Here is a 19,791-nt window from a genome sequence, read left to right as displayed (position 1 = left end):
GGAATAGCCCAAGAAACAGGAAAACCACAGGTTGGTGGAGGCAGAGTTGGGAGAATCCAAAGTCAGCAGGCAGTTGGCAGGCCACAGACAGCTCTTAGGGTCAGCAGGTCTCATGGTGATTGCCATCCCAAGAAGCTAGCCATAGGGTCCAGGGTCTTTTCATCAGGAAGAAAAAGAGTGAGCCCATTCTCCACAGTCTACTTATAGCTATGAAATAGGTCACACCCCCAAGGAGATTGTGACCTGCACCTTCTGAAGATCCTGATCAAGCTAAATTGACACCAAACTTTACTATCACAATATCTCACCTGAATTTAGAGCCTATCTCAAGAATGGTTCGGACATATTGAACATTAATGATCAGCTACCAGAAGACTTGTGAAATAGCATCAAGGTCATCAATCTTTTTTTTTTTTGTCATGTGAACTGGGGCTATTTATTTATTTATCATAAATTATTTTATTGGGGGCTCCTCAAAAAGATCATTAATAATACAGGAGAGAAAGAAAATACTACAGTGGATATCAGAGGAGATTGTGAAACTTGCTCTTGAACCTAAAGCAGCTAAAGCAAATGGAAGAAATGATGAAATAAAAGAGTTGAACAGAAAAATTTGAAAGTCCAGCTTGAGAAAATAAAGTAAACAATTATATTGTAACGTGTAAAGACCTGGAATTAGGAAAGCAAAAGGAATGAGTACAGTCAGCATATCATAAATTGAAAGAACAGAAGAAAAAATCCAAGCCTTGGACTAAAATGTTGAAGGATTATTTATCAAACTATTGAATGATGCAGGGAGAATCCAAAGAACATGGAAGGAGTATACAGAGTCTCTGTACCCAAGAATTAGTTGAGGTTCTACTAGTTCAAAAGGCCAAGAGGAAGTTGAAGCTGCAATGTAAGCATTAGTGCAAAGCAAGGAAGGGATAGGAATGGAAATATTTCAACACGCTCATGCAGTGATAGTCCATGTCAAGAAATTTGGAAGATAGCTATCTGGCCAACCAACTGGAAGTGATTAATATTTGTGTCCATTCTAAAGAAATATGATGCAACAAAATCTGCAAATTAATTTAAAATAACATTAATATGACATGCAAGTACAATTTTATTGAAGATAACTTTAAAAGTAGTTATAGCAATATGTCAACAGGAAGCTGCCAGAAATCCAGGCTGTATTAAAAGAGGGCATGAGGCAAGGTATATCAATGCTGATTTCAGATGGACCTTGGCTGAAAACAGAGGATACAAGGAAAATGCTTACTTATGTACTATTGACTATGCAGAGGACTTTACTGTGTATCATAACAAACTTTGGGTAGCATATGAATACATATGAGAACAATTGGAATTCCCGTACATTTAATTGTGCTCCTGTGGTACCTGTACACAAACCAACAGGAAGTGGTTCGAATAGAACAAGGGGATAGTGCGTGGTTTAAAATCAGGAGAGTGTGTGTTGTGGTTATATCCTTTCACCATATGTGTTAGACAGGGTTCTCTAGAGAAACAAAACCAGGACATTTATGATTTGATAGATAGATAGAACACGAAGGAATATAACAGCTAATTAGTCCACATAGCAGTACAGAGGACTCAGTTTAACTCACTTCCATGCAACAGTAAATATGGCAGTACAGCCAGGCAGCAAACTGCAGAACTAGGTAAGGCAGCCACACACTGGTCTGATCACCAGAGAGCAACTGAGAGATAGGTGTGGCTTGCTGAGCCATTTATCTCTTTGCCCACGAATCAAACTGCGAACTTATTAATCCCACATGTTCTTATTGGCCAGGTTGGCACTATAAACCTACCTATCTATCACACTATACTTATTCAAATAATCTGAGAAGCTGCTCTGTATGAAGAAGTTGAGGCATCTGAATTGGAGGAAGAATCATTAACAACCTGTGTTATGCAGATGACCCAATCTTGCTGGCTGAAAGTCAATAGGCCTTGAAGTACTTAATGATAAAGCTCATATAAATTAGTCTTCAACACTAAGAATACAAATGTCTTCTCAACTTAACAAATATAAACCCAAAACATCATTACAAATAGAGAAATGTAGCTAAACTCTATTTTACTTGGACCCACAATCAATACTCACAGAAGCAGCAGTCAATAAATCAACGTATTTCATTGGAAAAATCTGTGGTAAAAGACCTCTTTAAAATGTGAAAGAGCAAATGTTTTACTTTGGGGATTAGCAAGTTATGCCTGCTTTTAGCCTTGATATTTTTAATCACCTTAGATGCATGTGAAAGGAGTCTTAATTTCAGTGTCTGGTATGGGTTGAATGACTCACAGCAAGGTTGGTGGTTCAACCCACTTGCTGCTCCACAGAAGAAAGAGGAAGCTATTTGACCCTGTAAAGATTTACAGCCTTGGAAACCCTATATGGTCACTATGAATAACAAAAGACTTGATGGTAATGTTTGGCATATGCATGTGAAAGATGGACCATACATAAGGAAGACTGAAGAAATTATGATGCCTTTAAAATATGATGTTGCAAATAATTTTGAATATACCACGAATGCCCAGCAGAACAAAGAGGTCTGTCCCAGAAGAAGTACAGCCAGAATGTGTTTTAGAAGTGAGGATGGTAAAACTTCATTTCATATACTTTGAACATGGTATCAGGAGAAATTAGTCCCTAGAAAAGGACAAAATACTTGGTAGAGCATCATCAAAAAACAGGTAAACCCGGAATGAGATGGATCAACACAGTGGCTGTAACAAGAGGCTAAAATATGACCATTGTGAGGATGTCACAGGACTAGAAAGGCTTTTATTCTATTGTGCATAGGGTCACTATAAGTGGCAGTGCGTGAGTTTTTGTTGATTAACAACACTGGGATATGAGCAATGTCCCCATGGCATATGCTAAACTGTCACCATGCTGGACACAGTTGATCTTTGTGGCTTTAGAGGGTAATTATTTGGAGGGTTATGATTCCACTGAATTTTTTTCTGTGTATTCAAACTATTCCATCCTAAGATTCCACAGATCTATCCAAACCAAGCTCACTGCCATTGAATCAATGCTAACTCATATCGACCCTACAGGACATGGATAAAATTGTACCTGTGAGGTTCTGAGACTGTACCTCTTTACAGAGTAGAGTCCCATCTTTCTCCCGAAGAACAGCCGGTGATTTCAAAATACCGACCGTGCAATTAGCAGCCCAATGTGTAACCAAGAACTATTCAGGGAAGCTAGAGGGAGAGCATGAAAAGAAATGAGTAGTTGAGGTGGCTGGATGCACATCCATCCCTTTGTTCTACTCTCTATGACTTTTTCTGAGTTCATTCAAAAGGTAAATTAAGACACAAAATAGAATTCTACCCAACCCTGCTATATGCCTAAACAGTATCCATTTTTCTCATTCTTACTACTAATAGAAGCTCAATTTTGTTTAGGGTGATAATGTACCTACTTAAATCGCTCACTCCTAGGCTGCCTTGCAGCTATGCATAAACATTTGACCCAGTTTGGGCCAAATATGTGTAGGTGAAAGATACTGAGTAGGACTCCCAAGAAAGTTTTTGTTGTTGTTTAAGGCAAAACACTTCTCTGGCATAACCCATTTCATTTTTGTCCTTGGCTCTTCTGCTGTCATGCTCCCTAGTCAGAATATTGAAAGATGGGAGAGTCACATAGGTTACATGAGTTTGGCAGACCAAAAAGCATGCATTCTCCTATATCCAAGATGAGTCCCTGAGCAAATACGCCAGACCTAGGCTACCTATTTCAAGACTTACTATTGTATAAGACAAACCCCTGTGTGGTGCAAAGGGTTAACACAATTCACTGCTAAGCCAAAGATGCCTTGGAAGAAAAACCTGGCAATCTACATTTAAAAATTCAGCCCTTGAAATCTTCATGGAGCACAGTTCTACCCTGAATCATATGGGGTAACTGTAAATCAGAATCAATTCAGTGGCAACTGGTTTGGTATTTTTGGTGTTAATATAAGAAAAATGAAGCTTTTGTGATTAGACCACTAGAGTCAGTTTGTTTTTTTCCCATGTAGCCAGATACAATTTGGACTGATAGAGAAATAATTAAAAGAATGTAGAGTTAAGTAAGCGTAATGATTATGGAACTAATCATTTAGCAATGGGCTGCTAACCACAAGGTCAGTAGTTCAAATGCACCAGTCACTCTGGGGGAGAAAAGTGAAGCTCTCTGCTTCTGTAAAGATTTACAGTCTTGGAAGCCCTATATGTGGTTGCTATAAGTTGTAATCAACTTGATAGCATTTTATTTGTTTGAGTTTGGTGACTAGTACGTAAGCTTTGAGGGGGTAGTAATAGATACTTTGAATACTATTCTTAGCACTATAGGTATTATGTCTTTTGCAAATGGGTAAACGAACAAAAGCGATATTCATTTTGTGTTTTCTGTAGTTTGCCTTATTCTTCCAAGAAGATTGCTCAAGTGTTAAGACCCAGTCTTCTCAGGCATACTTGAATAAAAGAATAACTGATAGACACAGACTTGAACCCTTGCCTGTGTGATCATTGGTGTGTCACTGTTTTTCAATCCATTTCTCATCTGTGAACTGGGGATTACACACGTAGGCCACAGGGTTCTTTTGGAAATTCAGAGTAATATGTGTGTCTTTGATTGAGTGCCCGTGCATGCCGAGCTTATTCCTGAGGCCTGGGTGCAGGGAGGCTATTTGAGATCTGATGGCAGGGAGTGGGAATAGGAAAGCGGACGCAAGACTGAGTTAGGGGGAGAAGCAATCACAATGGGAACGGGGTGTTGAGGCTTTTAATGTAGGATACAGGGGCTTGATTCCCCCAGGACTTCTGAGCAACATGGGTTCTGTCCTAGAATTGTCTACCAGAAACATGGGGCTGGGCTCTTCTTCGCCTGTAGTGGTGTTGAGCATTCCTCCTAGTAAGGTGACCTCTCCTACCTTCCTGGGTTTGGCTTTCCATGCCTTTGAAAAGGCTTCGAGGCAGAAGGACATGGAGAGCTGCGTGCTGCACAGTTGTGATAAGACACCATTTCAGCAGGAGCCTGCACTTACATAGAGCCTTTCGCCACTGCTATGATGGATATCAGGAGGAGCCCTGGAAGTGCAGTGGTTACAAGTTGGTTTGCTAACTTCAAGGTCAGCAGTTCAAAACTACTAGCTCCAAGGAAAAAAGATGGGGTTTTCTACTCCAATAAAGAGTTGTAGTGTTTGAAACTCGCAGGGGGCAATTGTACACTGCCCCACAGGATCGCTATGAGTCGGTATTGACTGGAAGGCAGTGAGATGGTGTCGGAGATGGGTCAAAGGAATGTAGCATGGCAACCCTAAGAATCTGCTACAGAACCATAAAGTGCCTGGGATAGATGAGTTTATTGTGCTTGGCCTTTTAAAACCATCAAACGGGCAACAGTTAGAAAGTCAAACATACCAAGTGTCATTGGAGATCCGGGGAAAGGAGAGAAACACTGCTAATGATGCAGGTTTGCTGCACAGCAATCTGGCAGAGCTTAGTGAAAGTCCATTGAATGGACCCTAGGACCTAGTGAGCCCCTCCTGGGCGTACAACCAAAGAAGCGCAGTCACTGAGTTGACTTTCATTCCTCGTGACCCTATCAAACAAAGCTGAATGGTCCCATGATTTTTCAAGGCTTCTATTGGGAAGTAGACAGCCATGCCTTTATCCCACAGTGTGTGGAAGACGGCTTCAAACTACTGACCTTTGTGTTAGCAGCCAAGCACTTAATATCTCCCCCATCAAAGCTCTCTCCTGGATGTATAAAAGCAAACAAAACCCCAGTTGATTCTTCCTCATTAGCAACCCTACAAGGCACAATAGAATTGCTGCTTTAGGTTTACAAAACTAAATTCTTACGACAGCAGACAGCCTCTCTTTGCTCCATGGAATAGCTGGTGGGTTGGTACTGCTCACCTTGGGGTTAGCAGCCCAACACATATTTCCTGGGTATATAGGCCAAGCTATTTATCCAATTCACAGGGCCCTTGGGACATTTTTACAAGAATGGTCACCACACTGATACCTGCAGTAGAGAAGAGTTGGAGCCGAATTGGATGCCAATCAACAGACAACTGAAGAAGGAAACAAAAGAAAGATGATGATTGCTCATGACCAAGTGGCACGCAGCAGCACATACAATTGATATGCAGCATGACAATAACTCTTAATGACATTGCAAGGAGTTGAAAAGTTCAAAAACAGAATGAGATTTATATTGCAGTACCATTCATGGAAGCTGAAAGCCCATTCACCAAGCAGCATGGTCTAGTGCACATGGCTGTATGCCTATAAGGACACACACACACCAAGCACCCAGCAGGGGGTATTAGTCTGAAGAGGGGAATGGAAGTGATGTGAATGTGGAAAAGGAGGGACAAAACACAAGCAGGGCCTGACATTGATCAGGGTTCACAGTGTGCTATAAAGTAGGCATGATTAATCACTTCCCTGTACCAGAAGACTGAGCTAGATTTTTAAAGCAAATCGAGTGCCTGGAACACAATGGTTGTTAGCTGCTGTTGAGTCAGCCTCCATCCCAACTCACTGTGACAACCAGCTCCCAGTGAGTCCATGGGCAATATTCTCCCTGGTCCTGCACCATCTCTTTGGTTGTGCATCAGATTGTGATTCAAAGGGGTTTTCGTTAACTGGTTTTCAGAAGAAGAAAGCCATGCTCTTCTTCATCGCTCATCTTAGTCTGGACACATCACAGAAACAGGTTCAGTCTCAAAGCCGCACCCAACCAAGCTTCCCCATTTCAGTATCATAGCAACGCAGAATCAGTTCAGTACCTCAGCAATAACCAAGCATCCCCCTGACAAATGAGTGTTGGATGCACATGAGTTTCATTGTCTTGGACTCAAACCCAGATCTCCCACATGAAAAAGGAGAATTCTACAACTGAACCACCAATTTACCCTCAGAATATAATATGTATCCAGTAAATGGTTATTAAGAATGTGGCTGCCAGGAAAATCCAGCAATTTCCTGCCAAGGCTTAACACTAATATCTTCCCCCACACACTAGAAGGCTGCAGAGGAATGACTTTCTCCATGCCAGCCCTGGTATCTAGACAAGGGACCCTAACACTGAGCCACTGAGCCCCAGCAGGCTGGGGAGCAATGTCAAATTGGATGAGGGACAATCCTGGTTGAGTTAGTTTCCCTAAGCTCGCAGGGCAGTTTAGCATGTCCACAGCTGTGTTCAGAATAGCCATGCGATTACCACCGAGAGAAATTCTACATGCTTTCACACCCCATGCTAGTCGTTGCAGCCATCGTTGAGTACAGTTCATGCTCATCACTATCTAGAACTCACGGTGACGCTGTGGGTGAGCCGTTGGGCAGGTAACCTCAAGGTTGGCAGTTCAAAGGCACCAGTTGTTCACTGAGAAGAAGGTGAGATGATCTGCTCCTGTAAAGATTTAGCCTGAGGAATTTTATATAGGGTCACAGTGAGTCAGGATCAACTCAATGGTGTTGGTTTGGTTTATTAGACCCACTATCAGATCATATTTAATGTTTTTATTAACATGTATATTTGCCACAAATCCAATGTCTTTTATTTTTATCACTGCATTTCAATACAATTTGTGCCTTTGTGATTCTGTATTTCATTGGAGGTATTTGGAAATATTATTCTGGGGAGTGGGCAGGTGTTCCATAGCCTTTCCTAAATGCCAAAAGGATCCATGGGGTTGCAATGGTTAAGACCCTCTAATAGAGTTTATCAAAGAGCCCTGGAGGCACAATGGTTAAGTGCTCAGCTGCTATCCAAAAGGTTGAAGGTTTGAACCCACCAGTGGCTCTGTTCTTGGAAGAAAAACCAGGCAACTCATTCTTGTATAGATTACAGCATAGAAAAGACTAGAGCAGTGGTTCTCAAACTTCCTAATGCCACAACCCTTTCATACAGTTCCTCATGTTGTGGTGACCTCCACAACCATAAAAATATTCTCATTGCTACTTCATAACTGTAATTTTGTTACAGTCACCCTGTGCAAGGGTCCCACAGGTGGAGAACCATTGGTCTAGAGAGCTCTGCACTGATGCATTGAGTCACTATGAGTTGGACTGGACTAGAAGGTTCCTAAAAAAAACACCAACAATCCTTTTTTACCATGACCTTGTTAACTCAAAAAGATTAATAAGCAAATTCACAAATGAGGACATCCAGTTGCCCCTCCAAACTGGACAAGCATGAGTTAAATGGTGACCTTGACCCCACGGTGTCTTCCAGTTGGTGCCATGCTGCCTTTATTCCCTCTGCCTCTCAGTTCTGTGGAGAAGAAGGGGAAAGGGAGGGAAAGAAAAAGAAAGAAATGAAAAGATAATTTTCCCAGCTTCTTCACATCACTGAATTGAACTTTACTTTTAATAAAAGTATTATGAAATGGAAATGGTGCTTTCACTATTTTGCTTTTAGGTGATATTCAGAGACATGGTGCTGGTAATTATTTGAGCCGGGGAGGTTAATGTGCGGACTTTCTGAATATGGTTGAGCCAGCATGCCCCCTTCCAGGCCTAGCATTTCCCTGGACTATGAGAAGTTATAGACAGTCTACCCTCTTCTTCCTCTGACTTCGCTGCAAACCATGGACACACTGGTTCTGACTTGACCTGGCTCCAGTACAGAAAAAAATATCCTCCTTGCATAATTGTAGTGCTTGCATTGGAAGGCACCCAGAGACAAATCTCTCATCTGGTGGCATAATGGGTTATGTGTTGGGCTATTAACTGCAAGGTCAGCAGTTGGAATTCACCAGTCGCTCCTTTGGAGAAAGATGAGGCTTTCTTCTCCCATAAAGAGTTATAGCCTTAGATGAGTATAAAAACTCAAAATGCATTGGCAGAGATTCCACAGAGAATAAGCCTCCATTAAATCCCCTGGGACCATTCACCAGGGATGGGATTAAACCCTGCTCACCGTCAGTACATCAGAAAGTGTATTGTTGCAGATATGATTAGGTTAAACATTAACATCTTATCATTTGTCTTTACTCTTAACACGTTTTCATTTGTTCTTTTTTTAATATTCTGCTTTCCTTTTTATTGAAAAAAGTAACTAATGTCACTAAACAAGTAGAGAATTTGTTAAATGAGAATCTAATCGGTTATGTAAACTTTCATTGTAAACATAACACAATTTTATTTTTACAAAGAGTTATAGCCTTGGAAACCCAGGAGGCCGGAGTATTTTCTCTCGATAGGATTGTTATGCACCCAATGGCAATGAGTATTGTTGGATTTTGTTTCTTTATTGTTTTCTGTAGCTATGGTGGGGTATAGGGGTTATGTGTTGTGCTGCTAAACGCAATGTCTGAAATGGCAAATTTGAAATCCCCAGCCACTCCAAGGGAGAAAGATGAGGCTTTCTACTCCCCTAAAGAGTTCTAGTCTCAGAGCAGCCAGTCGACAAAGAGAACAACATGGCTGGCCCCACTATGAGACATGATGCCCCTCAGTGACCAAGGGTGATACAGGGGACAGCACTGGAGACACAGTGTGCGAATTGCACCTAACCTGATTCCACCACACCGAGGCAAAGTGTGGTGGAGTGCAGTGGAACAGCAAGGGAATGGAGTGGCAAGGTCCCCAGGGAATGCTGAAAGTGGAGTTTGGGGCCAGGTTGTGGTGCCTCAACAGACTGGATTGGAAAACACTCCTAAGGTCCAACAAATGATCCTTGAACTAACTATAAGCTCTTCTTTCTTGATGTGTTTTGTTTTGTTCTTTGTCAGTGGTTTGTTTTCGTTGTTTTGTTGTCTGGTTGTATACTGTTGCTCTGTTTTCCTCTGTCTTGTTTTCGTGCATGTTAGTGTCTCCACAGGTCTGTCTAAATAAGACAGGCTGGATGAACTATCTGGAGGAAAACAACAGGACCAACAGTTCCGGGGGCAATTGGGATAGGGGGAGGTGCGGGGTGGGGGGTAAGGAAGTGGTGTTAACAAACACAGGGACAAGGGAACAATATGGGACTCAAAATGGTAGTAAGGGGGAAGCGGCAGGCCTGGTAGGGAATGATCAAGGGTAAGATTACGTAAAGAAGAGGTATAGCTGTAACCCAGGTTGGGACGGAGCATGGTAGTGGGACAGGAGGAAAGTCAAGGGAGATGGAGGAGAGAGCTAGGAGTCAAAGTGCATTTATAGAGGTCTAGACAAAGACATGTACATGCAAATATATATATATATATATATGTATATATATATATATATATATGTATGGGGAAATAGATCTCTGTGTCTATATTTATAGGTTTAATATTAAGGTGGTGGCAGGACCTTGGGCCTTAACTCAAGCACTCCCTCAATGCATGAATACTTTCTTTTATTAAATTGGCACTCTACAGTGCTCATCCTCCCGACACAACTGCTGAAGCCAAAGCTGGTGAACAAGTAAATGTGGTGAAGAAAGCTGATGGTGCCCGGCTTTCAAAAGAGATAGTGTCTGGGGTCTTAAAGACTTGAAGATAAACAAGCGGCCATCTAGCTCAGAAGCAACAAAGCCCACATGGAAGAGCACACCAACCTGTGTGATCACGAGGTCCCGAAGGGATCAGTTATCAGGCATCAAAAAACAAAAAAATCACAGTATTGGCTGCACACCTCCATGATACGATTGGCGAAGACAAATGGGTGCATAAGCAAATGTGGCGAAGAAAGCTGATGGTGCCTGGCTATCAAAAGAGATAGTGTCTGGGGTCTTAAAGGCTTGAAGGTGAACAAGCGGCCATCTAGCTCAGAAGCAAAAAAGCCCACATGGAAGAAGCACACCAGCCTGTGCGATCACATGGTGCCAAAGGGACCAGGTATAAGGTATTATGCAAAAAATATATACATACCATATATATGGTATGTATATGGTATATATATGTATATATATATGTATATATGTGGATATATATATATATATATATATATATATATATATATATATATATATATATATATATATAAAAATAGTGAATGAAGGGGGAAGTGCAGAGTGGAGACCCAAAGCCCATTTGCTGGCCACTGGAGATCCCCTCACAAAGGGGTTTAGGAGAGGAGATGGGTCAGTCAGGGTGCGATGTAGTACTGATGAAAAACACAGCTTTTCCCTAGATCCTGGATGCTTCCCCCCCACAACTACCATGATCCGTATTCTACCTTGCAGGACTGGATAGGGCAGAGGTTGTACACTGGTACGTATAGGAGCTGAAGGCATAGGGAATCCAGGGTGGATGATACCTTCAGGACCAGGAGTGTGAGGGGTGATACTGGGAGAGTAGAGGGTGAGTGGGTTGGAAACGGGGAACAGATTACAAGGATCCACATGTAACCTCCTCCCTGGGAGACAGATGGCAGAGAAGGGGGGGAGGGAGACTCCGGATAGGGCAAGATATGACAAAATAACAATCTGTAGATTATCAAGGGCTCATGATGGAGTGGGGAGCGGGGAGGGAGGTTAAAAAAAAAGAGCACCTGATGCAAAGGGCTTAAGTGGAGAGCAAATGCTTTGAGAGTGATTAGGGCAAAGAATGTACGGATATGCTTTATACAATTGATGTATGTATATGTATGGATTGTAATAAGAGTTGTATGAGCCCCTAATAAAATGTTTAAAAAAAAAAAGAGTTCCAGTCTCAGAAACTCACAGGTGCAGTTCTACCCCAAACTGTAGAGTTGCCATGAGTCGGCATCAACTGGATGGCAGGAAGGACACATAACGATTCAGACCCGGGCTTAGTTTGGGTTCTCACTGAAGCAGACCCTGGCCAAAGACTTAAAGGCAATGAGCTTATTTAGGAAACTCTGAGCATGCAGGTAATGATGTGGGGTTGTGAGCCAGTGGAGGGAAGGCCACCGATAACAAATAGATTGTGAATCCAATGACAAACCTGGGAACCTGCTTCTTAATCACTTAGGAAGTCTCCAGGGGTAGGGTGTAGCACACGCCTCTCAGAGTTTTGCCATCCAAGGAGTGAGGGGCCTGGTCAGGGCTGTTCCCACTGGCATATGTTCCTCAGCACATTCAGCCAGCACCAGCAAAGGGATCTTCAGAGCTGGCCATTGGTGACTGAGGCGAGTACACGGAATCAGGAATTTGGGAGTGAAGAGAAGGAGCACCGGGAGTGTCTGCTACAGATTGGAGACTGGAAAGTCAACTCGTTGCTCCTCAAGGGGACAGGCGCTCCCCTCTCTGGATCTCACTTTTAACATCGATACACAAAGGTCGATTCTGTGAGGGTCACAGACTTGGGACTCCCATAGCCAAATGAGGACCTGTGTGGACTCTGGTTGGCCTGATTATTCACTGCCATCTAGAAGATTCCAACTCACCGTGACCCTGTAAGACCGAGCAGAATTGCCCCTGTGGGTTTCTGAGGTTGAAATTCTATATGGACTAGAAAGTCTCATCTCTGCACAACCCCCACCCTATCCCCCACACCACGCTCCCCAGTGTGACTGGTGGTTTCAAACTACTGACCTTCTAGTTAGCTGCCCAACACATAACCCACTGTGCCACCAGGGCTCTTTGGCCTACCTAGCTTCTATCCAATGTTATTGAATCGCCTTTGAAAAAATCAGGAGGTTTTTAAGAAAACAGGAATTTTGACTTTCTCTAGAAAAATCGATCTGGCATCACTGGAACCTAAACTAGAGGATCCACAATTCCACGTGGCTCTGGGAATCTCAACATTTCTTCCTCCTGCTCAAAGTAAAATGGTTTAAGGGGACCTTTCACAGCTGGTGGGCTGGTCTCCTTTCTAGAAAGTTGCCTCTGTAAAGAAAATGCATCTTTCTTCCCTTTTACCTAGTTGGGGGTGGTGAGGGTAGCGGGAGCCATTGGGTTAAGAAAAAACAGTCGAGGTAGCTTCAGTTGCCCTGCCAGGGCTTTAGAGTCCAAGCCTTTTTTGCTCCACCTGACTGGCCTGCTGTTTCCAGGGCAGCCCCACCATCTGTTCCCAGATGCAGGGAGGGAGCCGACTTTCCTTCATCACACCTGCCCCAAACTCAGGCCCAGAACTACTGTCTAAACACAGAACAACTTTTTTCTGTGGCCAAATGTGGGACCCCAAATTTCTTCCCTCTTTCCCAATACTCCTTCAGTGACTTGATGACCTGGGCCAGGCTGAGATGAATTAGCTTGCTCCTCACAGCTGGCTGCTGGGTTCCAGTCAACTCCCAGAGGCCACTGGCTGTGCCCATCAGTAGAAGTGGGAGTTGAGAACCCTCAGCTCTTGGCTGAGCAGCTCTGTCAGTCTGTAGCTGTTGACTGTAGCTGCTTCTGACAGCCAGTCTAGCTGGTGCTTTAAGTCATTTCAGTCGCTCCACCTCAGCTGTGATTAGTCTAGTCTCTGTAGCCTCAGAGGGAGGGGAAAACAAAACACCTCAATTACTTTGAATCAGAGTGGGTTATCCTCTTTTAAAAGGCAGAAAGTCTGAATTGGAGGATATTTTGGGGGGTCTCTTTTATGCATTTCACATTTACAAAATAAGAACTAACAGTATTTGTTCCAGTAAGTGGATCAGAACCAACTAAGGGCCCACTCCTCCCACCAGGCCACGTCTCACTAAGAATAGAGGTCCATCACTTGTCTGGCATTTTGTGGTACTGTGGTGACTTTTGTTTTGTGTGATACTGGGAGCTATGTGATTGGCATTTCATATACCAGCAGGGTCACCCAAAGAGCTTCCAGACAAAGAACAGACAATGAAGAAGGAATTGGCTGCCCGCATGGGAAGAATGAGCCATTGAAAACCCTATGGATAGCAGCAACACTGTCAGTTACTAGACCCCCCATGAACAACAGAAGAACATTGTCAGAACGTGTGCCAGAAGATGAGCTCTTCAACTTGGAAAGTATTCAAAATACGGCTGAGGAAGAGGAAGAGCTGACTTTTCATAGGCAAGTCGACCATAATGATGCAAATCGAGTATAGCTATCAGGACCTTCATTTGCTGATGGGGCACAACTCAAAATGAGGAGAAACAGTTCAAATCGTCATTAATAATTGAAACTTGGGATGTATGAAATATGAATCTAGGGACATTGGAAGTCATTAAAAATGAAATGGAATACATAAAGATTGATATTGTAAGCATTAGTTAGCTGAAATGGACTGATATTGACCATTTTGAAACAGAAAATCTTATGGTTTACTCTGCTGGAAATGACACAATCAAGAGAAACAACATTGCATTCATCATCAAAAGGACATTTTAAGATCTATTTTAATGTACAATGCTATCTTTGATAGGATGCTATGTAGCCCCCTTCAAGGAGAACCAATCAATACAACTATTGTTCAAATTTATGCACCAACCACCCAAAGCTGGTGACACAGAAATTGAATAATTCTACCACCATATTCAGTCCCAAATTTGTCAGACTTGCTATCAAAATGCTATTGGAATGCAAAAGTTGAAAACAAAGAGGAAGGATCAGTAGTTGAAAAATATGGTCTTGGTGATAGAAACCAAGCTGGAGATCGCATGACAGAGTTTGCAAGACCAATAAATTGCTGATAGCATATACTATGTTTTCCAACTTCTGTTCTTTCCTCTTTGGTTCCTACATTTGCACTCCAATCACCAATAATTACCAATTTATCTTGATTGTATGTTAGAATTTTGCATGATTAATGATTTCTTCAAACATATGATCAACAACAAAAAAGGTGACCATAAATGTGGACTTCTCCAGATGGAATACACAGAAATCAAATTGACTACACCTGTGGGAAGAGACAATAAAAGAAGCTCAATATCAGCAACTGAAACCAGTCCAGGGGCTGATTGTGGAACAGATCAGCAATTGTTCATATGTGAGCTCAAGTTGAAGTTCAAGAAAATGCAAACAAGTACACGAGAGTCAATATACAACCTTGATAATAACCCACCAAATTTTGAGAACATCTCTGAATAAAGCACAGTGTCATTTTAAAAAAAAAGGAAAGAAAAGATACAAGTGCATGTCAGAAGAGACTCTGAAACTTACTCTTAATCAGAGAGTAGCTAAGGCAAATGGAAGAAATGATGAAGTAAAGAGCTAAAAAGAAAATTTCAAAGGACAACTCGAGAATACAAAGTAAAATATTATCACAAAATGTGCAAAGGCCTAGAGTTAGAAAACCAAAACAGATCATATTCAGCATATCTTAAACTGAAAGAACTGAAGAAAAATGTCAAGTCTCGAGATGCAATATTAAAAAAATTCTATGGGAAAAATATTGAAGGAAACATCTGAGGAAGATGGAAACAATATGGAGTCACTGTATCAAAAAGAATAGACCAACATTCAACCATTTCAGGAGGTAATATATGAGCAAGAACCAATGGTCAGGAAAGAAGAAATCCAAGATGCATGGAAAGCACTAGCCCAAAACAAGATGCCAGGAATTGCTGGGATATCTATTGAAATGTTTCCACAAGCCGATAAAGCACTGGCAGCACTCACTCATCTATGTCAGGAAATTTGGAATACAGCTACTTGGCTAACGGACTGGAAGAGATCCATATGTGTATACATACCAAAGAAGGGAGACCAACGGAATGGTCGAATTATGTAACCCTATCATTGGCATCACATGTGAGTCAAATTGTACTGAAGCTAATACAACAACAGTTGCATTAATTCATTGACAGAAAGTTACCATATTCAGCATTCAAGAGCCATCGTGGCACAGTGGTTACAGGTTGGATTGCAAACCCCAAGGTCAGCAGTTCAAAACCACCAGTCACTCCGTGGGAGAAAGGCAAGGTTTTCTACTCCCATAATGAGTTACAGTCTCAGAAACTCACAGGGGCAGTTAGTTCTACCCTATACTATAGGGTCAGGATGAGTTGTCATCAACTACAAGGCAGTGAGTTTGGTTTCCCAGAGATTTAAGCCAGATTCAGAAGAGGATGTGGAACAAAGGATATCAGATATCAGATGGATCTTGCCTGAAAGCAGTGAATACCCAAAAGATGTTTACTTATGTTTCATTAACACCCAAGGTATCTGACTGTGTGGATCATAACAAAACATGGATAGTTTTGAGAAGGGAATTGCAGAACACTTTGTCTTGCTCATGTGAAACTTGTACATGGATTAAGAAGCAGTAGCAAAATTAGAACAAGGGTAGATTGCATGGTTTAAGAATCAAGAAAGGTGTGCATCCAGGTTACACCCACTTATTATACTTTTTCAATCTGTATAGTGAGCAAATAATCAGAGAAGCCAAATTATATGAAGAAGAACACAGAATCAGATTTGGAGGAAATATTATTAACAACCTGCTATATGCAGACGACACAGTTTGGCTTGCTGACAAGGATGGGGGACTTGAAGCACTTGCTGGTGAAGATCAAGGATTGCAGCCTTCAATGTGGGATACAACTCAACACAAAGAAAACCAAAGTCCTCACAACTGAACCAATAGGTAACATGATGATAAATCGAGAAAAACTTGAAGTTGTCAAGGATTTTGTCTTGTCTGGATCCACAAGCAATGCTCCTGGAAGCAGCAGTCAAGAGATGAAAAGATACATTGCACTGGGTAGATCTGCTGCATAAGAGCTCTTTAGAATGTTGAAAAGTTAGGATGTTACTTTAAGCAGGAAGTGCACCTGATCCAAACCATGGTATTTTCATTGGCCTCATCTGCATGTGAAAAGCTTGCCATTGAGTGAAGAAGACCCAGGTAAACTGTATGAATTTGAACCATGGTACTGGCAAAGAATATTGACAGTACCATGGACTGCCAAAAGAACAAACAAAATCTGTCTTGGAAGTACGGCCAGAATTCCCATTAGAAGTAAGGATGGTGAGACTTTGGACATGTTGTCAGTGGAGACCAGTCCCTGGAGAGGCATCATGCTTAGAAAAATGGAAGTGCTGAGAAAAAAGGGTGAAGGCCCTTGAAGAGCTGGATTGACACAGTGACTACAACAAGAGGACTGAGCATAGGAACACTTGGGTGGATGGAGGAGGAGCTGTTATTGTTACATTCTGCTGTGAATAGGTTTGCCATGGACCAGAACCAACTGGATGGCAAACTAACAACAACAACAACAACAACAACAGGGAGAGACATTAAAAAGCCAAACTCACTGCCATTGAGTTGACCTTGATTCAGAGCAACCCGTGAGTTTCCCGAGAGTGTAACTTTTCACAGGAGGGGAAAGCCTGTTTAACCTACTACTTAGCAGCCCAGCCCATCACCAGGGCTCCACAAGGATAGCGAGAAGCACTGTTAGGGCTGGATAGGGCAGAGGCTGTATACTGGTACATATGAGGGCTGGAGGTACAGGGAATCCAGGGTGGACGATACCTTCAGGACCAAGGGTGTGAGGGGCGATGCTGGGAGAGTGGAGGGTGAGTGGGTTGGAAAAGGGGAACTGATTACAAGGATCCACATGTGACCTCTTCCATGGGAGAGGGACAGCAGAGAACCGGGGAAGGGAGACTCCGGATAGGGCAAGATATGACAAAATAACGATGTATAAATTACCAAGGGCACATGAGGGAGGGGGGAAGGGGTGGGAGGGGGAAAAAAAGAGGACCTGATGCAAAGGGCTTAAGTGGAGAGCAAATGCTTTGAGAATGATTGGGGTAGGGAATGTATGGATGTGCTTTATACAATTGAAGTGTGAATATGGGTGGATTGTGATAAGAGTTGTATGAGTCCCTATTAAAATGTAAGAAAAGAAAAGAGGAGAAAAAAAATGATTAGGGCAAAGACTGTACAGATGTGCTTTATACAATTGATGTATGTATATGTATGAACTGTGATAAGAGTTGTATGAGCCCCTAATAAATTGTTAAAAAAAATGATCCTCAATTCTATCTGAATCCTTGCCAGGGCTGCAAGTTGCCTTAATAAACACGAGCAAAAAAAGTACCTCTGGCAGCAGACCGCTCAGGTTCAAATCCAGGCTCTCTAACTTATTGACTATGTGACCTTGGACCTCTCTGTGCTTCCAAAGACTCACTTTCCAAAAGGGAAGTCATAAGCCAACTTTTCTTATTCCTCACTGGGTTGCTTTGAAGATGAAATGAGACATCTGTCTAAAAATGCTTCTGACCATCCCTTGGTTCTCAGAGCTCCACAAATGCTATGGATTATTGTTTTAAGATTATGAATGCTTTTTTTCCAAGGGTAGTGCAAAGATTAACATCAGTGCTACTTCTCTCTGACAAAATATAAATCCAAATTTCTAAATAGCAGGGTCTGAACGGATGCGCTGTTAACAGCATCTTGCTTTTTCTCCCATCACTTGTCACAGTAAATCTGATAAGAAATGCTGGGCTAGGGCCTGCAGCCAAGCCCCTCACTGGCAGAGTGCAGGACCTCAGGTTGTTGGCAGGTCAAGGGGCATCACAATGGCAAGAGGAGACTCCACAAAGGGCCCCTGATTCCTCCCCCACGCCCCCCTTCCCCACGTTCAGGGTGAAACGTCAAAATACAATTTTTTTTGTCACCTGGTGAAATAATGAGCCCCATTCCCGTTGCCTTGGTATCATCAGAGCGCAACAGCCACGTGGGGTAATCGCTGTCTCCGTGTTAATGCTGCTCAGTTCAAACATTTTCACAGGCCCTGGCGAAATGAAACCCGTGCTTTCTACCTAGGTGGAGTTTGAGGCGATTCAGCCCATTTGCTTCTGCTGAAGAGGCTACCTCAGAAAAACAGGAAATAAAAACATAGAGGGTGCCATTGACATTAGGTTTCTCGTTTTCTTCCTTTCTTCCCTACCTTCCTTTCTTCTTCTTGCCCTTCTCTTTCTCTTTTCTTCTTTCCCTCCCTTTGCTCACGTCTTCCTGGCTGCCTTCACCGTCCATCTTCCCTCCCACACTCCTCCATTTCTTCTTCGCTCTTCTCTCCCCACCCCCACCTTTCTCCTTTCCTTCCCTGCCTTTTCCCTTCAGCCTCCCAGTCCCCCTCCTTCACTCTCTCCCTTTCCTCCTTCCTTTCCCCACCTTGTTTTCATCCAGTGATTTGTACTGCTTTCTTCCTCTCATCCCACCCCTCCCCATTGCTGGAGAAACATCAGTTCCTTGTGGCGCTGGTTTTTTGGCGCCAGACACTGTTCTTTGTGTGCTCACAAGTCTGCGTCCTGTGTGCAAACATAAGACAGACATATGATCAGGGTTGGACAGAAGATGGGATTTGACAGGTGTTCTGCACCCGAAATCTCTAGGAGGCAAAGGTAAAGTCAGGCTCCTGCCTTTAAGGTTATATCTCCCATTGTAACTGCATCCCACAGAGGCTCCTGCCTCCTGGCCACCTGAGGCCTGCTGCCTGCCTTCCTCTAGCTCCTGGGGAATTGGGGCAGCAGTGGCAAGAACAACAAAAATCCCCAGGAGTTGACAAGAAGGGAGGCTGCCTTGCTCAAGAGACGGCCCCCTCCCCCACCTGCATGTTGTTGAGATGCAGGTTCTCATCCCTGTGGCTGGGCAAGAAACGCCCCCTCGGCCAAACGCAGTGGCTTCAAACAAGGACCATCATCGTGTGGTTGCTGGGAGGCCACTGGGTCGTGCTTGGAGTCTCCCATGAGTTGGCAGTCACATGGGAACTGGGGCAGGGGCCTCTGGTGACTCCAGTGCGTACACGTGCACTCAGAGGGCTGGCAGCTGAAGCTGGCCGTTAGCTGTGTGCTTAGCTGGGTTGTTGGTTGGAGTGTCTCCACGTGGCCTTTCCAGGTGGCTCAGGCTTCTTTCAGCATAGTGTCCGGGTGCAGAGAAGTGTCCTGAGAGGTAGCACGTGGAGGCTGGACATTCTGAGGGTGAGCACTCAAGAAGAAGACTTTG

General features: G+C 43.0%; 1 protein-coding gene and 1 long non-coding RNA gene across 7 annotated transcripts in view; one reads left to right on the top strand and one right to left on the bottom strand.

Moving 5' to 3' along the window:
- LOC142436562 (histone deacetylase 8-like) overlaps nt 1-19,791 on the top strand; it is a 158,786-nt gene that overhangs the window by 106,029 nt on the left and 32,966 nt on the right. For 2 of the 6 annotated variants that reach the window (XM_075540131.1, XM_075540129.1), the window contains one exon: nt 13,671-13,953. The exons of 2 other annotated variants lie outside the window; for them this stretch is intronic. In XM_075540131.1, coding sequence (XP_075396246.1) covers nt 13,671-13,938 — 268 coding nt within the window. In that variant the 3' untranslated portion in view covers nt 13,939-13,953. Of the gene's footprint in view, nt 1-5,991; nt 6,047-13,670; nt 13,954-19,791 lie in introns of those variants that run through there. 2 more of the 6 variants (XM_075540130.1, XM_075540134.1) reach the window with 2 other exon arrangements.
- Nucleotides 7,079-19,094, bottom strand: LOC142436564 (uncharacterized). Its single transcript, XR_012782008.1, has 3 exons — nt 18,961-19,094; nt 18,465-18,656; nt 7,079-8,290 (listed from the first exon to the last, which is right to left on the bottom strand). It is a non-coding gene; the product is annotated as an uncharacterized LOC142436564 (long non-coding RNA).

The sequence above is a fragment of the Tenrec ecaudatus genome, unplaced genomic scaffold (genome assembly GCF_050624435.1).
Source record: "Tenrec ecaudatus isolate mTenEca1 unplaced genomic scaffold, mTenEca1.hap1 Scaffold_413, whole genome shotgun sequence".
NCBI classification, from domain to species: domain Eukaryota; kingdom Metazoa; phylum Chordata; class Mammalia; order Afrosoricida; family Tenrecidae; genus Tenrec; species Tenrec ecaudatus.
Note: the sequence above shows the minus strand (reverse complement) of the source record. Positions and strands in the feature narration are given on the sequence as shown.